Below are 20,678 nucleotides of genomic sequence, written 5' to 3' on the forward strand. Positions count from 1 at the left end.
TATATTTATACTTTTTTTTTTTTTATTTTAATACTAATTTAAACCCTTAGATGCCCAAGGCCGGGTCAAATTGACCGGGGGCTTGTTAAAAACACGTGGCCTGCGGGTTGTATGAGGCCGGTACACTCTAACTTTACACACGGGTCTACAAATATTCATTATACATTGTGAAAAAAGACTCAAATTGGAAAAAAAGGGGAGAAATCGAGCACACAAGTCAGAAGGGACGTATTCGCGTCTTGTTATCTAGTCTCTCGAATCCTTGCGACACCTAATTAGGTGCATGGATAAGCATTGCGAGTTCACACCTCGCGGCATCGCGCCTTCAATTTCACAGACGCAACACGGACATCCATCAAGCACGAATAGTTGTATCTCTGCGCCGTCATCAACGCGTGCCCTTTCCCTTATTGCTCTATTTCCATGTTGTGTTGGTTACATTTGCCAATTGTAGTGGTGCTGCAAGGGCTGTACGCAAAACAACCGTAATTGCCGTCATCAAAGCGCGTTGAGGTGTTTTTTATTTTTGAAGTTTGAGAAGAATCAAGATCAAGATTGCTCAAAATACACTATGATGCTTTAAAATGGACAATCAATTTGAAAAAAAAAAGGAAAAAGAAAGAGGAACATGGTTCGAGGCCTCTCAAGCGCACTAAAAGGTGCACGTCTAAAAATTATTTTTCAGAAGTGCTTTTTCTAACCAGGAGACTCCGACATAGTGTGTAAATTTGAAAAATGAAAACATTTTGTTCATATGATTTTTTTGATGCGGTTGCTAGTTTCTGAGACATTGCACACGGTAGATTCAACACGCTGAACTCATGTTAGTTGGAATCTCTAGTCATAGAAGTTGGCAAAAACTGGATATAGAAATTCTGCTCATATGAGTTAAATTCTTTTCATGTAAGTTGAAATTCTATTCATATATGACTTTAATTTTCTACTCATTCGGGCTCACCATTTTTAGCAGGGTTGCGCCGTCAAAAAAATCCTCTGAGAAATTATTCTATCGCGACGCATTGTATTTGGATGGGGGGTTGAAGTAAAAATAAATCTGCATTTGAGGTACGAACCTTAACATTCTATCTTTATTATAATTTCACAGTTCTTTCAGAGCTACAAGACTCCCAGGAGGAAGCTGAGACAAATTACATAGTGCACGTACGCAAACTCGACGACACGGTCGTGAAAATTCACGGAAAATTTATTCAATGGTAAATTACATGAAAACATTTTACCGAGAAAAAACTCAACAAGTTGGCGAAAAGATTATGAAAATATCATGTATATACGTGAGTTTATAGAGCCAAGAAAAAAAACTTATTAAAAATAGGGAGGTAGCATTTTTCAATATATGTTTCATGGGCCGTCTCTTATTCCATGCATTGTTCAAACAGCACAGCATGACACTAAAATTTTCTGTCCGTGAACGAGTCCGAAACATTCACAACTAAAACATACGACTACGTTATAGTCAAAATCTAAAATAATTGAGGTGTAAATTCAAAGACACTGGATGGTAATTCTTAATTAAAGACTGATAAATCGCATCACAGTAGACGATGAAACTTGTTTTAGTAATGTTGAACAAGCAACTGTGGCATAGCAAACACTTCCACCACTAAATTTCCCCGAGCCATGCGTGCACTAATTGTAAAACTTATAACAACTTCCCCGCTTTTAATCACTTGAATTCATTCTTACTGATAAATAATTGATTTAATTTCCTAAAAGATACGATAAAAAGTTTCGCGAAGAAAAATAATGACAGCCTATTTGAAAAATTCACATATTATTACAATTGCCAAATCAAAAATTTACAAAACTATTAAAAGTAATTGCTAAGTTCCTCCGATTCCGTACAAAATATTTAGCCAAACTACAAACAATTTACTGCACAGGTTTTTACGATTTTAAGTGTTCGTAAATACAAGAGGCTCGCTGTGTGTATACTCGACAGTATGATGTTTGGTACAAGAAAAATATCGAGGCCAAAATATTTTGTCTCAGATGAATCAGACAACGGTAAATAGAGCCAATCGTAAGATTTTTTACAAATATGTAATAAGCTTTTTGGAATTAGTGATAGATATTACTTGAAGAACATTGTAGAACAGAGAGGTCACAAAACCTTCAGTCTGGACTTAAAGTAGATATGCGTAAAGACGTAAGTAACTAATTGATAAATTTCAGAAATTAAAAAAAAAATGATGTGATTAAATTATTCGTTGGGAAGCATCTGAACGGTCTCTATATTCAAAACATAGATTCCAAAAATACAAAGAGCTATAGTAAGTAACTTCATTATTTGTATTTTAGCAATACGGTTTCTCGGAAATTCATGATAAGGTTCCAATAATAGTTTAACTGAGTTAACGTGTGTGTTTTGCGTAATTGAATATGTCTTTACGAAATTGACGATTTCAAAGAATCAGTTGCTCATATTTATTTTAAAAAAAAGAAAGAAACGAAGTAAAATCCAAATAGAAACATACGAGAGAAATCATATTATGTATACCTAAATTATTTGAAGCGTGGCATAACATGGAAGCTGTTTTTCGCGTGATGGGTTTTAAGGGACGTTTTGATAGATGAATTGAATTTCAGATGTAGCACTTTTAGTACCTATTTGAAAGTACGTAGGTACCTATACGATTAAGTGTAGCAGGTTTATTTCGAACTTACCTAATTGAATCCTTTGGTCGATAAAATTTGATTAAGAGACGTACTTCTCTGAAACTGTGAAAGTTGATTAAGTCAACTTGAGGTTTTTCTGGGGCATAGTGACTGACTGAAATTCTATCCATTAATCCATTAAAAATATTTCCTCAATTTCTCTATGGGAGTATGTCATCCTGTGCTGAGAATAAAGTCCCTGGTTGGTGTTAAAGTATTGTCTGTTGGGCAAATGGTTACAAATCTGCGGAAAATGCACATGAAAGAACATACTGATGATATCTTAAATCATGTGTGATGACTCGCAACCTTTTTTTTAGGTACAGAAAGATCCAAGCAGAGCATAATGAAAATAAAAAATGCTCGAACATAATTAATCATCATCAACAGGAATCGCGCGGGAGGGGGGGGGGGGAGCATAGGTAACGATTGAAATTTTCCTAATTAATCTGAAATTTGCATAAATATTACCATGTTTCTCCATCTGAAACTTGGGAGACATTCTTTCTGTTTTTGGAAGGAACAAATACACAACCAACATGGCATTTGACATCGATGTTAGGTAGGTAAAAATAAAAGTCAAGAATATGATTCACATATGAAAACAAGTAAATATTGTTTTTCACTTTTCACGCTTTTAGGCTTTCAGGAAGGAGACAATCAGTGGCGTGGCGTGCTTTGCGATACATCGATTGTTACGCCATTTAAACCTATGGAAAAGGATCGATAAACAGGGTGTTCGCAGCGAACACCTTTATAATCGATTCTTTACCATAGGTTTAAATGGCATAATCGATAAATCGCAATTCACGCCACACTGCTGGAGAGAATCTTCTGCTAAGCAAGGTAAACTGCTGACATCTGAGGGTATGACTCCAATGTCTTGTTTAATTGCCTAAGGTTGCGGTTATATGGTACTTTGCTCTAAAGAAAAGGAAGACGAAAACCAAATTTCGAAACTGTACGATGCAACTCAAATCACTGTTTGCATCTATCCTCTAAAGTACCATGCTCGTTCTCAGTGCTCCATAAACAATTGAGCTTACATCAAATGAGCTTTCGAAAAGTGATTTAGGCACTTATGAGCAATGAGCCGATTGAAGCAAAGGGGATAACTCTGTTAAAACTTTTGTAATTGCCGTTAAAAATTTGATTTTCCCTTTCAATTTGTTCTTAATTTTTCAGGGTGCATTCATCACAGAAAAATGTTTCACTCTTTATTTTCAATCTAAAAATCTGAGTGAAGGACAGTGGTGGGGTCACTTCGTTTACCACGAGTCAACTCAGGTCTGAGTCCATTATGGCCCAGTTTCCACATTGAATTTCATTTGATTCGATTCAAGTTCGCAATCTCTCTGTGTTGTTGGCGAAAATTCTCTCGATTTTGCTGAAGACTTACTAAAATTTTCATGGTTTTTTTGAACTGCTGAACACCGCAACTAGTTCACCTACTCTGCTGTGTTAAGGAAAAACTCCGCATGAGTATTAGCACATTGTCAGATTCCCACTGATAAATTATGTTTTACTGTGAAAAGTTGAGAATATTATTTCTCGCAATTTTCAGATAGGTTAGATTGAGGCGCGAATGCAATTTTCCGAAAAATTCAAGATGAGAAAATCACAAGTTACTTAGAAAATTCTTATTTTATCAAAGGAGATTTAGATTCAAATGCATATACACGCCGGTTTTCCACAACAAGCCACTATGGACGCTTTACTTAACTTCGATTAACTTCTTTTGACCTTCATGTTCCTATTCTTTTTTCTGGATAAAATATTGAGAATTATGCTTTCTTAAGAATGAATCCTATAATCGATTGTGCTTTAGCTACTTTTAGCCAAAGAGGAGAGAAAATGAAAAGGGCATTTTGAACCACCTTATTTAAAAGATACAAGTTGTTTCCATACTAAAATACCGCAGAAATTTCTTTCACTGAGTTTTAAAACTTTCAGAAAAAAATACATTATAATTAACTAAAACGAAACAATTGTATTTTCTAATATTAATTCTACATCAAAAAAATGCGTTAGAAAATGCTTAGGTATACAGACGTAGGTATGTATATTTGCTTTGAGGCTCAGAATAGCCTACTCTTTAAGGTGTGCGTCGCGGATTTGCATCAGATTTTGCGATAAGGAGCCGCTAATAGGCTCATTTCAAAAACATCAAATGTATCGTTAGTTGTCCGATGCAGATATATGCCTCTAAGGGATGAGCCCAAAAAACCAGCTTCTTATTGAAAAATTAGTGCATTTGGACACCAATCAAGATTGGCCTAATTACGAGGTGAGTTTCGAAAAAAACACGTATTTACTTCATCACCATGAAGGACGTTCCGTTTTTTCCCTTTTCTTTTAAGAAAAACTCTCTTTGCACATAGATCGCTTTTACATGCCGCCCTCTCAACACATTTGTTTAAAATTGTTTATGTCACGGCATATCTCTTTAAAAATTACAACTTTGATTTATTTTGATAATTAATTGTCTTTTTAAATAAAAAATTGTAAATTTACTCACACGCTCTTGAATTTTTTTAATGGATTCTTTCACCTAAGTAGCACCTAATTAGGACGCATGCAGAACAAAGGACGTATTAATAATAGATTTCTTAGCTAAGCAAGAACTTTATGTATAGTTAATCATTTAACTGTTTTCAATTTTTTAAATCGGCTACCGTCTAATTTTCAAATTTCAAAAAATACTAGGAGAACGCAAAAAGTAAAAAAAGACACTGTCTGAAAAGTAACAAAAGTCGAAGTCCGTACTGTACATTGGTAAAAAAGGGATAACGTAGACCTATATCATGTATTAGTCTCATCACATTCATGTTTAGATCTCTAAAAAAAAAGAGAGGGAAAAATTCAACGCTGTACACGGCCCGTTCAAAAACGGGTGTAACGATTAACGGCTATACATTTTAGACCTTTTAACCTAAGCTCATATAAAACGCTGCCGCGTGTCTTTGGGTCTCTTCCATCAGCTGAAATGCACTATTAAAACTACTGAGGCCGATGTGAGTATTGGGATAAAAGGGGATCTTCTCTGCACTTGTCATAATCGAAAGTGGTAAAGTCAGCTCTTTCCGGTAATTTTCCGGCCAAAGGCGGCAAATGGATACCCAAGAAAAAACGCATGAAGGACACTTAAATCTGGACCTAATCCTAATGTTCCTGATGAGAATATCGAATACACGACCGTTCAAAATGTGTGGTAGCGTGGTAAATTCCAATATTGTCAGACTACAGGAAATTTTTTCCATTTGGAGAATATTATTGTCAAAATTGTACCCAAAACTGCAAGAATAAAGAGAGGTTTTCATTTTAAGAACATAGTCCTATCCAGTTGTAAGCCTTCACTGGTAGGCACATTTTTGGGAAACTCTAATGATGAAAAAAATAGGGATGACATTGCTGCGTATGACTATGTAAATACGAGATTCGAACGGTCATGAAGTCGTTATTTTCACCATAAACTGAAAAAACTGTGTCCTTCACCGCACATGAAAGCAGTGAGTAACAGGATTTAAATAAGACAATCAAGTTCCGATTTGCTCCGTGTGTATGGATTCAATTGATGTAGGCTATGAGCGATCGCCGCCAATTTGCATGCAACTAGTGTTGCTTAGAAAAGCATAAAATTCAGAGATGAAGGAAGTAGATTAGAGTGCTGATTGTTTTGCTTTCAAATGGAATAGACGCGTTTCCCTTTTTAAAAGCATAAAAAGAACTGGCACACTCAGGAGAGCATGTAGTGAAATCCGTGACCTACTTTGAGTTTGGGTCAGATAGGCAACTAAACTAACTCCTTGACAGGGCGTAAAGTGTCATGGGACAATGAAGGCGCTCTGGAGGTAGATGGTGCTTTCAAAGATCGTTACAACACACCTTCATCTATCCATACGTATTATTGCAAATTAATCGAAATAACACTTAAGACGCTTGCAAATTGTCTGCGATTGCTAACAGATCACCATTACAAGGTACGAAATTGAGAACCACGTCTACATTTCTTCATCGAAATTATTACGTGGAACACGATGGACGCATATTATAAAACTTTCTTACCTCAACTCATAGTTTAAAAAATACATGTTCTGTATCCGTTATTTCACGCTTCCCTCTCATAGAAAAACCGGGATCTACTTGAGTCAAATCGAACATTTAAGTGATTTCAGTATATTTTACGATGCGACGAGAGAGTTATCCTGCTGTCTAATTACTTTTCTTTCTTTTTTTCCTTTTTTTGACAACCAAGTTCTAGTTATTTGCTTAGTTTAAAGGTTGATTTAAATGCCTAACTGGACTTTATTTTACAATTAGGAACTAGAATTTATGGCTCACCAGTAAAAAAACATTTATGTACAAAGGGAAACTAATGGTACATACGTTTTTCCTAAACTTAACAAGAAATCGTAGCTCCTAATTGCAAAATACTGTCCGATTAGGCATCTGTCCGCAGGTGGGAAGTTCAAATTGACTGTTTACAATGTGCACTACGAATGTTTATGATATAAATTTGGAAGGATCTGACACATTCAACGTGTTCTGCGTTTTCGATGAAAAAACACGTGCTGTGGTGCTTAATTTCTTACCCCATCTAGTGGTCGATAGACAGATTTAGTGACAACTTCATTCGATTTAGTATCGAACTCAATGGTTCAAACCAAAACAAATACATATAGCCTTTTGTACAAATTCCATGTGAGTTAATTGTGTGAATAGATAGTCATTGGCAGTTAATAAATCGATACAGGTCTCATTAAAGACGATAAATTTGGATTGCAAGAACTACTTGGACGCATTATACCACCATGGCACGAAAGGCGCGAATCTGAGACGAGATTAACATGTATTTGTTTACATTTGAAGCATGATGTAGCCACTAAATCGTGTTGCCTGCAACCATAGAGTACAATTGAGTCGCAATGTTCTGGAGTGCCGATGAAGTCACTTTTTGAGGCTGTTTTGTCCAGTTCTCCTGAGACTAGTGTGCGGCGACTGGCGATGCCGTATGCGCGGGGTCCCAACTCCGGTCTTCGCTCAGAAAATACAGGTATAAAATTTATTTCAGAAAAACCGGGAGTGTTGTACATTTTTGAATTTGATATAATTTTGGATAACGCAATTCGCCAAAATTCGCGGAAATAATGACTGATTGAAATGAATAAATCCCGAAAACCACTCGCAGCCCGCGATTCTCTCATAAGCCGCCGTGTTAAGGTCTCGATACAAAATGAAATTCCCGAACCAATTACCATCAAAGTGTCGGAAGTCATAAGTCTCGAAATTATTAATTTGCTTAGTTTTAAAATGAAAACTTGGCAGACATGTTTCCTGTGGCAAGAAATGATGAATTGTGGCACTCCATTCTGATCAAAATTTGACGGCCCGTCCAATTTTGATCAAAGAGGACTGTTGCATGGTGACCACCCGTCATCAAGTGGTCTACTTTGATCAGAATTGATTTGGAATTTGATCTTGTATCCAGACCTATAAACAATGCCGAACGGTTCCCAGCTGGTTCCCACTTTCCGGCGAACAAGGGGCTCGGGATGGCCCGTTCATGGATTGACTTCATCGGCACTCCAGGACATTGCGACTCTATTGTACTCTATGCCTACGACACACATTTGGGAAGGTGTGTGGGTTAAACCATGGTGCCGCCTCCTTGGCCGTTGGACGCGGGGGGCGGTGGCGGGGGTGGATTGGGAGAGGGGGGCGTGCGGGGGTAATCGGTTTCCAGCTGATGGAAGAAACTCTCGTTTAATAATTGTTATTCCTCGAGGTTAGGAGGTGTGCGCCGGGGGTCGGGGGCGTGGGGAGCGTGGGGGTCCGTGGGGGCCTCCGGGGAGTCGGAATCCGAATCGCTCGAGGTGTCGAAGGAGGAGGTGTTGAGCGTGCTCGGCAGGGAGAGTTGACGCACTTTCGAGGAGGCCCGGCTCACCGGCCGCAGGCTCCACCGCTCCGAAAGCGAGGCCGTCGAACCGCAACCGCTCACTGAAACGAAAAGTAACCAAAATAGTTTCATTTTTAGTTAAGTAGTAGGAAAAAAGTAGTAGGAGAAAAGTGAAGAAGAGGCCTTGATTGGGTTCCTCCTGGGAGAAGACGCAGAGGGCGCCCAATGAAAGGTTGGAAGGGAGGGATTGAAGCGAAATGTTAAGGTGCTCAATCCCCCAAAATTGTGGTTTGAAAGAGAGCAGTGGAGGTTAGGAGTCGTAGAGCGCGAGGAGTGCTTTAAAGCGACTAAATGTATGTAGTAGAAAAGAAGGACGTATTTATGCGATATGAAACTATGTGCAAGTGAATCAGTGAGAACGAAAACACACCAACTCGGGAAAGTGAAAATAATCAAGACGCACACAAAACTGCACAGTAGGTGAAGAAGTTAGTTTAAGAAAAAGATTTCTGCTGCCGAAAGACAAGTACTTATGGACACTTTAAAGGCCCAAGTTAAAACAGACGCGCTAACTTCAATGACCTTCATGTAAATTAACTGTCTTTCATGGAAATTGAGAATTTTCAAGTTACCGAGTTGGTGTGTTTTCGTTCTCACTGGTTCAAGTGGAAAGATGGGGTGTGCTCGTTAGTGCTCGGGCCATAAGAATGAATGGAACTTTAAAAGCGCCGGTGACGTCAGCGGTGAGGACCGGGTACGAGGAGGCCCGACCCGAGCGACGACGACTAGGTCGTCAGTCTTTAACTCATGAGCCCTGTCCACAACGCTCTTGTCACATGCCCACGGCTCACAAATTTGCGCTCAGTTCCTCTTGATTTAATGACAAATCCCGCTCATCAATTTTCTCAAAAGGAATTACATCCTCTTATCCAGCTTCCACGAGCACACCCCATGTTTCCACTTCTACATTGTTTCTTATGCAGCTTCCACGAGCACACCCCATGTTTCCACTTCGACACAGTTCCTTTTAGCATATATACGTCTAAGTATTAGTCAGGGACAACCGGGGGAGGGGGGGAGGAATTAGGATTGAGGATCCCACCAGGACCATTAGAAATTCTTAAAAGAGGCCCCAATATAGATTCCTTGGAAAGGGCCGGATTGGGCCCCCCAAAATCTTACCAAAAAGGGCCCTTGCGGTGCCCTCTTGGTCAAAGTTAATCGTCTTCAAGCTCCCCATGGCCAGTACACCCGTGATAGTGGTCGTAGAGAAAGAGAATATAATTTTTATATGAGTTCCTAATTATCGATGCCAGAGAAAAAAAGTGCTTTGGAAATTATTAAATTTGACACGGAACCACCGATATTTAAAAAACACACATTATATTATTATTCTCCTTTGATAAATTGATACATATTTTTTTCCCCATCAATTTAAATGAGAATGATCAATGCAGAATGTGCTAAAATTTCATAATCATTGGTTTAAAAACGCTGACTATGCGAGTATAAATATTAAAGCCTAACAGAGCGGAGCGGCGTGCTGCCAGCGCGAGAGGCTCACTGGCGCCTACAAACCTAAGTGGATACTTCACGCATTGCACAATGCTTGAAGTATCCACTTAGGTTTGTAGGCGCCAATGCGCGTTCCGCGCTGGCCGCCCGCCCGCCGTGCGGCGGCGCCTGAAGCAACTATTTCACAACAGAAGTGTTGCACAGTATTATACGAAATTGAACGTATTAAGAATGACAGGCATCCTTTAAAAGTACAGATCTCTCCTCGCAAAATAAATCATGATACTTATCGTACACAGGAAAAATCTAAGAGCCTTCAGCTGAGGCAAATCAAGAGGTTTATCCGGTTCCGGTATAACGAAGTGGGAATTTTTGATGAAATTACCTTTCTCCCGATCACTTTTTATCCGGTTTTTAGACGATAGCTATTTCGATGTTAATCATCATCATCAGGTCACTTCGACTTCGATTTGGTAAACACTAACAGTCACATCTTATATTATTAAAATTTACTAAAAAACACTTTTAAAAATACTCGTGGGTGCACCCGTCGCCGCGAACGCGTTCTTATCACCGGTGTTTCTGGAAGCTATTTTCACGAGGAAACCAATGAAACCATTTATAGAACCTCGAAATTATGCATTAACGGAGTTATAAGCTCTGAAAGTTTCCAAATTTTCTCCGACCTCTCTCGTTGACTCGATCCACTAGCTGTGCGGCGCTGCAGAGTTTTTCCAGTGCCGGTATTAAATTCCTCTTATTCCAACAGCTCCAAGAGTGGGCAAATGAAAGATGAAGATTGCCACTGAACTGACCTGTAAGTAGCTCCTCTTCGGGGATGGCGTCGGGGCTGAGTTCGAGCATGGAGCCCCTACGGGGGGTGAGGATGCGGCGGCTCTTGTTCGGGCTGATGAGCATCGCTCCCGAAGATCCGTTATCTTCGATGAAAAGCACCGACGAAGGCGAGTTGGGCGCCATCCCCTCCACCTGGTTCAGGGATCCCTCCGACTCGTTCGTCACACTGCTCTCCCGCCGGAACAACCCTGAGTACAGACGAATTTAAATGAAATATTTCAGTCGTCTCAGAAATAAACGCACATGAAATAGGGTAGGGAATGAGTTGATGAAATTTCAAAATTTTGACATGCGGAGGAAATTGCTCAGTGTTTCATCGTACCAGGACAGTACCCTCGTTCTCAAGGGCCAATAACTTTCTGATCCATAATTATAAATAATGCACCTTTAAACAGGTCAGCAAGTCGTTGCAGGTAAAATGCCTTCAATTTAGAGAGTATGCAAACCGCAAATTGCGGTCCCCTTGTGCCTGCCTGCCTGCACCCTGGGCCCCTCAACGCTAGTCCGGCGTTGAATAAATTGGACATCGATCAATGAGAGAAATAAGGAGGAAAAGACGATAAAGAAGGAGTCCGATGAAGTGAAGAGATAGGAAATGGTAGAAGAAGTAAGAGGCAAATTAAAGAAGAAAATAGAAGAGGAGGAATAAGTAGGGAGAAGAGGAAAGAAGAAGGAAGAGAGGGAAGGAGGAATGGAGAACGGGGGCGGCAGCGAAGAGAGAGACGAAAGAAAAGAGATAAAAGAAGGAGACGCACAGAAAAAGGTCGAGAAAAAAGGACGAAAAGGCAAAATCAAATTATCCTTGTTCCTTTTTTGTCTTTTTCTTCTGGTTCTCATCCCTCTCTTCTATCTGTTTGCTCCTCTTTTTCTGCTGCTTCTCGAATAACTGACTATAATATAAGGGCGTTGGACGCAACTCGACGCACACACTAGTAACTGAAATTTCCTAACTTGTGAATTGAATTCGTCCTACTCCTTTCAGAACGTTTTAACGCCTTTCAGCTCCGCCTCTCAGCTTTTCTTCTCTGAATTTTCTTTGTGTCCAAAAGTTCAAAAGTAATCGTCTTCACGGCTCACTGCGCAGATGAGGCCTGCACAAATTGACGCAAGCAACTTCCGCTCTGTCAGTTAGCGATCTCAATAAATTGACATTCCCTCACGATTCTGGGAACGATTCGTGACCTCAATTTACTAGCAAGAATTATTTCAAAGGCATCTTTTTACTTCCTGTGCACCCAAAATCTGACCTTTTACCTTCCTAACTCCACAGCGAAATTCTCCGAGACATTCATACAGTAACGATTTACTGATCAATTTGTCATTGAAGCTTGAATCTGGAAATGTTGAGAACCTTAATTTTTCCATTGTTCGAGAGTATGCTAATCCGTTTTAAAACTTTGCATGTTTAGTTAACAAATCGACGATTTTACTCGTACTAGCCAACTTGGTATATCCCTCTCCGTATGTTGATTAGTAAAATCATATAGGCGGAATTAAGGTCATCGCGAAATTCCACGAATCTCCCGCGTCTAGATCGGCGTATACGAACAAAAATTGCGAAGGAATATCTCCTTTGATCCGTCTCGCGTATGATATCGGAATGCGAAACTTGCATTTCATCTTCTTCTCCCCTTCCCTACTTCTCCCCCAAACTCATTCGCGCTTCGTTTATTAAAATCAAATATCCTACTCGCTTTTAATAAAACTGTCATAATGTGTATTTAACAATCGCCAAACTTCAAAAAGAGGATGGTGTCATAAGTTTTCCATCAAACGAATAAGCTGAGATTAAAAGTGTTCTAAAATAGATCGTTTCATTTTTTTTTTTTTTTTTTTTTTTTTTTTTTTTTTTTTTTTTTTTTTTTTTTTCTAGAAAAAAATGTTTCATTTGTCCACTGGTCTATCCAGTCATGAGAGAGAATATGCTGATTGCACTTACCAAGAAAAGTGGCAGAGGGTGAGCTGTAGGCAAGGTATTCTTTATTAGAACACCAGGCAGGGAACTCGTTCTGTTTGATCGGCCCTGTGTCCACCTCACCAACATTATCGCCTCGTTTCCATGGCAGCATCTTCTCTAGAGCAGTTGGTGTTGTCACTCGACTCGAATCTCCGCCAGAGGCTGCATCGTATTAAAAAAAAAAAAAAAAAAAAAAAAAAAAAAAAAAAAAATAATAAAAAATTAAATTTAAAATGAACCGGGACATTACCAACTGAGTATCCATTATAAAAAATATCCAAAAAAATATATACATATTTTGAATCGTAATTATAGCTTGTAGGCAAGCATACAAGAATACCAAAACACTGATCTTTAACTCTAAAAACGTAGTTAGTTAGTTAATTTTATTTAGAGACATTCAGCATCCTAGGCTATTAACGTCTTTACAAAGAATTTGGAAGCTGGTCATTTGGATTGCATTTTGCAAAAAAGAACCAAGAGCATTATTTCCAATGTCGCCCAGATTGTGCAACTTTGTTTACCTTGCAAATATAAACTGATCATGTTAAGAAGATTCATCTTTACTCTCAATAAACTATAAATTCATGACAATAATTAACTTTGTAAATTTATTTTTTTGCATGATTTCAGTAATTGTGTTGCAAAGAATGGAAGTTGCACAATCCTAGCAACATTTGGTTTCTTTTTGCAAAATGCAATCCATTTATCGTGTTCTGAACGATACGTGTTTTATATTTTCGCCTTACACATTCGCCTGATATTGCAGTATCCGACTTTACAACTAACTTCATTAATTCCTATGATTTTCTAAATTAAAGTGACATTGACAGAAATTTCATTATCATGGGGCTAGCTTGTGACATATCTTTCATAAAATTATTTTCAGCGTGCTCTCTTTGCTAGGGACAAATTGAACGCCAATCTCAGTGCAAAAATATAACATTTGGGAGAGTCTTCAGAAAAGTGGATTAGAGAGAAATACTTACGACCATTCATTGTATATTCTCTGACAAGTTTCTTTGCCGCGTTGTTTAATTCAAAAGGCAACTCATCTGGAACATTGACGTAAAGTCAGGTAAATTTTACATTCAAAAATGTTTGAAAAAAATTGGCATCAAAATTGTGTTAAATTCTATTAAATACTTATATTGATGATGACACATCTAGGTACAAAGTAAACTGCGAAATTGGGAGCACTGATCTGCACTAAGCAAAATAAGATGCACCCATTATCAAGTCCGGGTTGGAAAACCATACGACGGCGAAAGTCCGCAATCACATACCTATCTCGTTTGCGGTGTCTGAAAATCTCCGCCTCTATGTTATTTTTTTAAAGTAGAGCAAATTGACATCATTCCTTGAAGTGTTTGCAGAATTTTTTTCGCACAGAGAAGGAAAATCACGGCAATTTTAAAGAATTGACGTTGAGTAGTTTCCGTTTAAAAAATGAAAGTATGTCAGGAAGTCTGCGACGCGCAAACCGAGTTATGTGATTGCCATCCTACACCGCTGTATAGCTTTTTCCTATTTGGTAAGGCATTCTCGGGGAACATAACTTTTCTTATAACGGAGTTTCTTGGGGTTCTATAAATACTTCTATGTTGGGCAATATTCTTACGGCGAAAAATCTTGGAAAGGGTCTTACGAGATTATTTCGGGTTGAAGCTTGAAAATTACTGAATAGTTGGAAAGGCGGGAACTCCGAGTGGGGTGCGTGAAAGCGGAAAGCTAGCTCCAGCTGGTTCACGTCAGTTGACGTCAGTTTCTCTCAATTTTAAATCCCCCGTCTCCGTCCCCGGCACTGATCCACGCACGTCATGAGTACGTTCCGTGTCGCTAAGTCGCTTTTATCATACCGTACTTAAGTATGAAAGTTTTACGTTCCTCGACGAGCGCGACGGGATGAGTGGTTTTCAAGGGGTTTCCACCCTCAAAACCGGAGAGAGGTGTCATTTAAGGGAGCGAAGGAACGACGAATACCTTGATTACATTTTGCAATAAGGAACCACTATCTCTGGCTCTCCTATTAAACCACATATCTGCACAGGGAAACCGATGGCATGTATGTTGTTTCTAAAATGGGACAGAAATAGTGGTTCCTTATTGTAAAATATAATCCACTTTATCTCTCCCTTACTTTGAAATTTTAGTGATTTTATGAGCGGTTTTCGTTATTTTCGTGGTGGTTCTGTTGCGTTTTAGAGAACGGTTTAATAGTCGGTCCATCTGTTGATACTATCCTTATTGTGGGACAGTTTTTCGAAAATTTTCAATCGTTACATTTTGCTGAGCCACAGCTGGACGAATTTCTATCAAACGGAACTAAGCGCCATGGGGAAAGGAAGGGAAAGGGGGGCTTGGATTGGCGGGTGTTGCGGAACGCGATGCTCGTTCCGTCCTATACTCGCAATGCTTTTTCACGGCGCTTAGTTCCGTTTGACAGAACGCGCTATCCGGGATTCTAAAATCCTCAAAAGGAACTCAATTTAGCGTTTAGTTCCGTTTAATAGAAATACGTGCAGTTGCATCTCATTAACGTTTTTTCCGGAAATGATGCCTCCTTTTATTTCCCCTTTGAAAACGTGATGATGAGATACGTCAGGTGAATTAGTAAACAGGTTTCAAAAGCTTTGATATTACTCAAAAAGTAAGTCTTGAATGAATATCGAAAATCGTTTTGTCTTTCAATTTACGGTGAACAAGAAGCTCTTCACAGCATATCCCAATCTTGCAACAGGTGCAAAACGATTTTCCCCGACAAAGTTCGGCGTCAGGCACATTAATATCGCTCAGTTTTAGATGCAAGGGATTGTTCTAATTTTGCTCTGTCACGATAGATAAACAATGAATGCGAAACTGGAGTGCGCATAAATGATAATAGAACCTGTAGAAGTGCAGCGTTTACGAAAATTTATGGAACTTACGAGATGGCTTTGCTGTGAACGTAATGCCGTTCTCCCAGTCTTCTTTCGCGTTTTCTTCATTGTCTTCAGTCTCTTGTAATACTTCATCTATGTAATCTGCAAAAAGAATATTGAAAATATATTGAGAGCGTGATCGAAAAACGGACACGGAGTTAACTGTAAAAACAAGAACTTGGATGCATGATTTTCCTCAAAAGTTAAAGGGATGCATAAAATAGGAAACATGAGTTAATCTGTCGTTTCTTCGAATGATCTCCGCCGTTTTCTTGATTTTAACCACAGTCCACAGTTTGTTTAAACACCCCTGTCGAAAAAATTTACCCTTATTATTGGGTTGTGCAAGAATAATCTATGCTTAAATACGACACACCAGTCAAATACATTATAAGATACAGCTCCACAAGGTATGCGACTAATTTCAAATCAACAAAATTACGCCTGTTTTTCCTGCCATGTATCATAGTCAGACAAGAATGACATGGCACTGTAAGCGGCACTTGTGAGCCCTGAGTATGTGGCAAGAGCGTTGTGGACAGGGCTCATGAGTTAAAGAGCCCCGTCCTCGATCCCAAATCCGTCACCGCTGACGTCACAGGCGCTTTATAATTCCTATTCCATCTTACGTCCCTCAACTAACGAGCACATCCCTTTTTTCTCCACCTGTCCCTGGTTCCGTTTAGCAGAAATACGTCCATTTTCAACTTGAAAACATAAATATGGAGAAATAAACGAATGACTTTCTGATTTGTATGTTTGCTCAAAAAATAGCACTTACCATGAGTGAACTGTTTAGCAGAACCATTTTGTTGTATACCAGGAAAACTGACGTGATTCTGTTTCCCGTCCTGCAAATAGGAGAGATAATAGTTTAACACCGCAAAACTTTCAGCTTTCAATAAAATTTGCATTCTAAAATACTGCACAGAATGCATTACAATATACATAAAATACTGAAACGAGCAGTTCCAACATATCAGTGTTGAAAAGCGCGCCCATATGAAGGTATATATTTTAGCTGAGGGTAAATTGATTTGGAAAATGTACAAAAAATAAATACATGTCGACGGCGTAACTCGTAAGTCCGCAATCACATATCTCGTTTGTGGTGTCTGAATATCTCCACCTCTATGTTATTTTTTTAAAACAGAACAAATTGACATCATTCCTTGAAGTTTATGCAGAATTTTCTTCGCATAGAGAAGAAAAATCACGGCAGTTTTAAAGACAGCCATTGAGTAGTTTTTCGTTTAAAAAATAAAGTATGACAGGAAGTCTGCGACGTCACAAACCGAGCTATGTGATTGCCGACTCACACCGTCGATACATCTTGATTGCAAGGATATAGATACTTCTTGAAAAGCCAATACAGCACCTCAGGCCTTGTTCGCCATCAAGGATTTTCGAATTTTGAAAATTCGACTAAGGATTCGAATGTCTTATCAAAAAATTTACCTCGAGATACCGAGTTTCACAAAAATCGATCGAACAGGAACCGAGATAGCATTTTAGGCGACGTCGGCTATCTTGGATTTTGTAATTTTTAAAATAATTTAATTCAAAATCCACGATTTTGAATTACTGCGGATGTGGCGTAAAATACCATATTGGCTCCTGGTTGATCGATTTTTGTGAAATTCGGTGGCAGGTTGGTGTTTTCCGACGGTGGCTGTCCTTGACATGGAAGTGTGTTCTCGGCATTAAAAATTCAGATTTTCAACTTTGGTTTAGAATAAAGTTGAACTTTCATTTTTAACCCCAATTTCAGGCTCTTTATAACACCAATATGTGAAAATTACTCATAATTTTGCATTCGACGTATGCTGCGCAAACAACACTCAAACTAAATACATTAAGACGCAAACGCTCCGTAGGTTGCGGTCGGACCAATGAAAAACGCCTTCAATTGGGTATGATACTGTGCAATACACCAAAGTTGATATATTTGTATTCTTAGGTTGGAGCCTAACGAGAGCAAGTTGCTGATAGAGAGATGTCAACTTGTTAACTGCTGTATTTCAAGTCTTCTCGCATGTTTTATGCCATGTGACCAAAAGTTATGCCTCAATTGATTTAAAAAGAAAGATTTATCATTATTAATCTGACCAACGAAAGAGGCTCACCTGCCGGAAAACCTGTTCTTGTGACTTTCACAGTTTCTGAGTGCGCCCGGCATATGTATCGGAGGATACTTTTTGAACGTAACTTTTAAACTTAATTTTTGAGTCAAATGTTCAAAATTTCAAGATCCAAGATGGTGGACGTGGCGCAAAATGCTATCTCAGCTCCTGTTTGATCGATTTTAATGAGAATCGGTATCAGAAGGTATTTTTGACGGGAAACTCGAATTTGAGTTTAAATTTTCATATTCCAAAACCCGAGACGGCGCACGTTGCCTGAAGTGGTATATTGACTTTTCCAAAAGTATCTACTCTTGCATAAAAGAAGTTGGGTTCCTCCAAATGGGCGTCGAAGAGAGCATCCAGCTGAAAGGAGGATATAAGGCTCTTTATGATGAAGAGATGCCAGCTTACGGAAAATCTCTACCATGACAGATTCCTGTTGCTGGTAGGCGTCGCAAAGCGCCCTAGTGGGGTGCTAAAGCGAATCTTACGTGCATCTGTCCTTGCCACCAAGATATTATGTATTTAGTTTCTGTTCATTTTCAAAAGCGATTCGCCTCGAGTTAGGTTGATATGGGTGATATGGGTGATACGAACTTGATATGGGTGCGCTTTCCAACAACGATGTGTTGAAACTACTTGTTTTCGTCCTCTAGAGAGGGAAAATAAATTATTAAAAATTATTTTAAAAAATGAATAATAATAAATTTTGCTTTTGACCCCCTTGAGCAGAGCTAAACAAACAAAGATACCGCGCAGTTAATTAAAATTAAAAAGAAACGAGACATTTTCTTTCGCAGAAAGCAAAAAGGAAAACCCTGAAACAAGAAAACCCTTCTGTTTCACAAAACTGGGCTCCTTTCTATCAAACCTTACCTAGCTCCAGTTTTTATGCGAGACAACATCACTTTTCTCTTTTCTCTTTGTAGAGCAGTGCGAGACACTGCAAAGCAGTGGAGTGGAAATAGATGCATTCATGCAGGGCCCAATTTATGTGCATGCGCCGCGGCGTTGGGCGCAAGATTTTGGATCCAGAAATAAATGAGATGGGAGGAAATTTTAACATAAAACTTCAAAGAAATAAAACTTTCAGGTGAAAATTCCGAGGTATTGTTTCAAATGCTGAGGGGCACAGCTGCGAGGAGCACTGATGACTTACGTCAATGCAACTCCCCCCCCCCCCCCTATCTCCCTGTTGCAGCTGAAACATCAATAAATTTCGATATCGAGTCGTTCTAGATCAAGGGTTTCTACAGAAAAAGCAGGAAAATTAGTGTTGGAGAGAGGTTGGTGGAATGTCGTAAAAAAAATCACTAACTAGAGGTGTGAGGTAGCCAAGATTGGTCTCTGCATCAAGACGTAACCATAATCAATTAAAATTCTGTCCTCCTCTTTAACAGTATGCAGCAATTGATTCTCGCTTAGAAAGTAATTTCATTTCTATAATTAGCGACTTTGAAAGACCCTAGGGTCCTTAGCCTATACCTAACTGGATTGGTTCTTGTATTTTTTTAAATAAAGCACACAAAACATTGTCAAATTTGGTTGGCTCACCTTCAGTCTTTTACTTCTCTTATGATGATGCTTCCTTTGGTCGCCCATCACTCTCCGAATATTCATGTGCATTCTGTAATTGACTGGTTGAGACGACAGATCCCTGTCGTCCACTGTGTGCCTGCTGTAGCTTAGCCTTCGATGCTGAACATTTTTTTTTAAAAAAAGAACGTTATGTAGAAACATTCGAGTAAGTAGAATTACAAAAACTTAATTTGTACCGTGTTTTTGTTGGAATCTGATAATCCTTGCCAAATAATAATATCATGTATCTGTTGACAAACTTAGTGCAATAGTAAGAGGTGAAACTTCCTCTCAGGAACTGCAACTTCTTATTCGAATATTTGTGATATCGTCCAGTTCCAGTGAAAAACTTGCAACATAGTTCAAATTTATCACCAAATTTTAAAATACTTTTTTTTTACAATTTCCGTCTAAAGCAAGAGTCCCGTGATTCCACTCTCTACTTGTGAATTGTATTTTTTTGACGAAATTTTCTCCTACGAGAAAACCAGCAAAGATGTATGCATGTATGATTACAATATTGTCCAATTTATAGTGGTATAGGTACATAGATTGCATTTTGCAAAACAGAACCAAGAGCACTCCAGAGTCCCTATGATTGTGCAACTTATTTTACCTTGCATATCGACGGTGAAAGTCGGCAATCACATAACTCGTTTGCGGTGTCTGAAAATCTCCGCCTCTACGTCATTTTTTTAAAGGAGAACAAATTGATATTATTTCTTGAGGTTTTTGCAGAATTTTCTTCGCATTGAGAAGAAAAATCATGACAGTTTTAAAGAATTGCCGTTGAGTAGTTTTCCATTTAAAAAATAAAGTATGACAGGAAGTCTGCGACGTCGCAAACCGAGTTATGTGATTGCCGACTTTCATCGTCGATATATAAACTGATCATCTACCTATGGAAGTATTATCATTAGGTACACCTAATGAACTGGCAATTTAAGAAAAAAAAATACGCTTGTAAAGAGCCACCCAAAATAAGGGCTGACTTTAACCCCCTTTTCGGTATTCGCTTCGACCATCGAACAAAGGTTTAATGCGAAGAATGTGAGTTGCACATGATTGGAATGCTCTTGGTTCCTTTTTGCAAAATGCAACCCACTTACTCGTGGAATTGAAACAGAATAAATGAAGTATAAACATGACTATAT

At 38.8% G+C, this 20,678-nt stretch overlaps 1 protein-coding gene across 1 annotated transcript in view; it reads right to left on the reverse strand.

Moving 5' to 3' along the window:
* Window positions 1-1,055: 1,055 nt before the first annotated feature.
* Window positions 1,056-20,678, reverse strand: part of Nhe2 (Na[+]/H[+] hydrogen exchanger 2) — a 100,846-nt gene continuing 81,223 nt past the window's right edge. Inside the window, 7 exon segments of the mRNA XM_019052378.2 lie at window positions 1,056-8,673; window positions 10,903-11,130; window positions 12,882-13,061; window positions 13,889-13,954; window positions 15,827-15,922; window positions 16,602-16,671; window positions 19,501-19,644. Of these exon segments, the coding sequence (XP_018907923.2) occupies window positions 8,450-8,673; window positions 10,903-11,130; window positions 12,882-13,061; window positions 13,889-13,954; window positions 15,827-15,922; window positions 16,602-16,671; window positions 19,501-19,644 (1,008 nt within the window). The 3' untranslated portion in view covers window positions 1,056-8,449.

This window comes from Bemisia tabaci, chromosome 4 (assembly GCF_918797505.1).
Source record: "Bemisia tabaci chromosome 4, PGI_BMITA_v3".
Classification (NCBI taxonomy): domain Eukaryota; kingdom Metazoa; phylum Arthropoda; class Insecta; order Hemiptera; family Aleyrodidae; genus Bemisia; species Bemisia tabaci.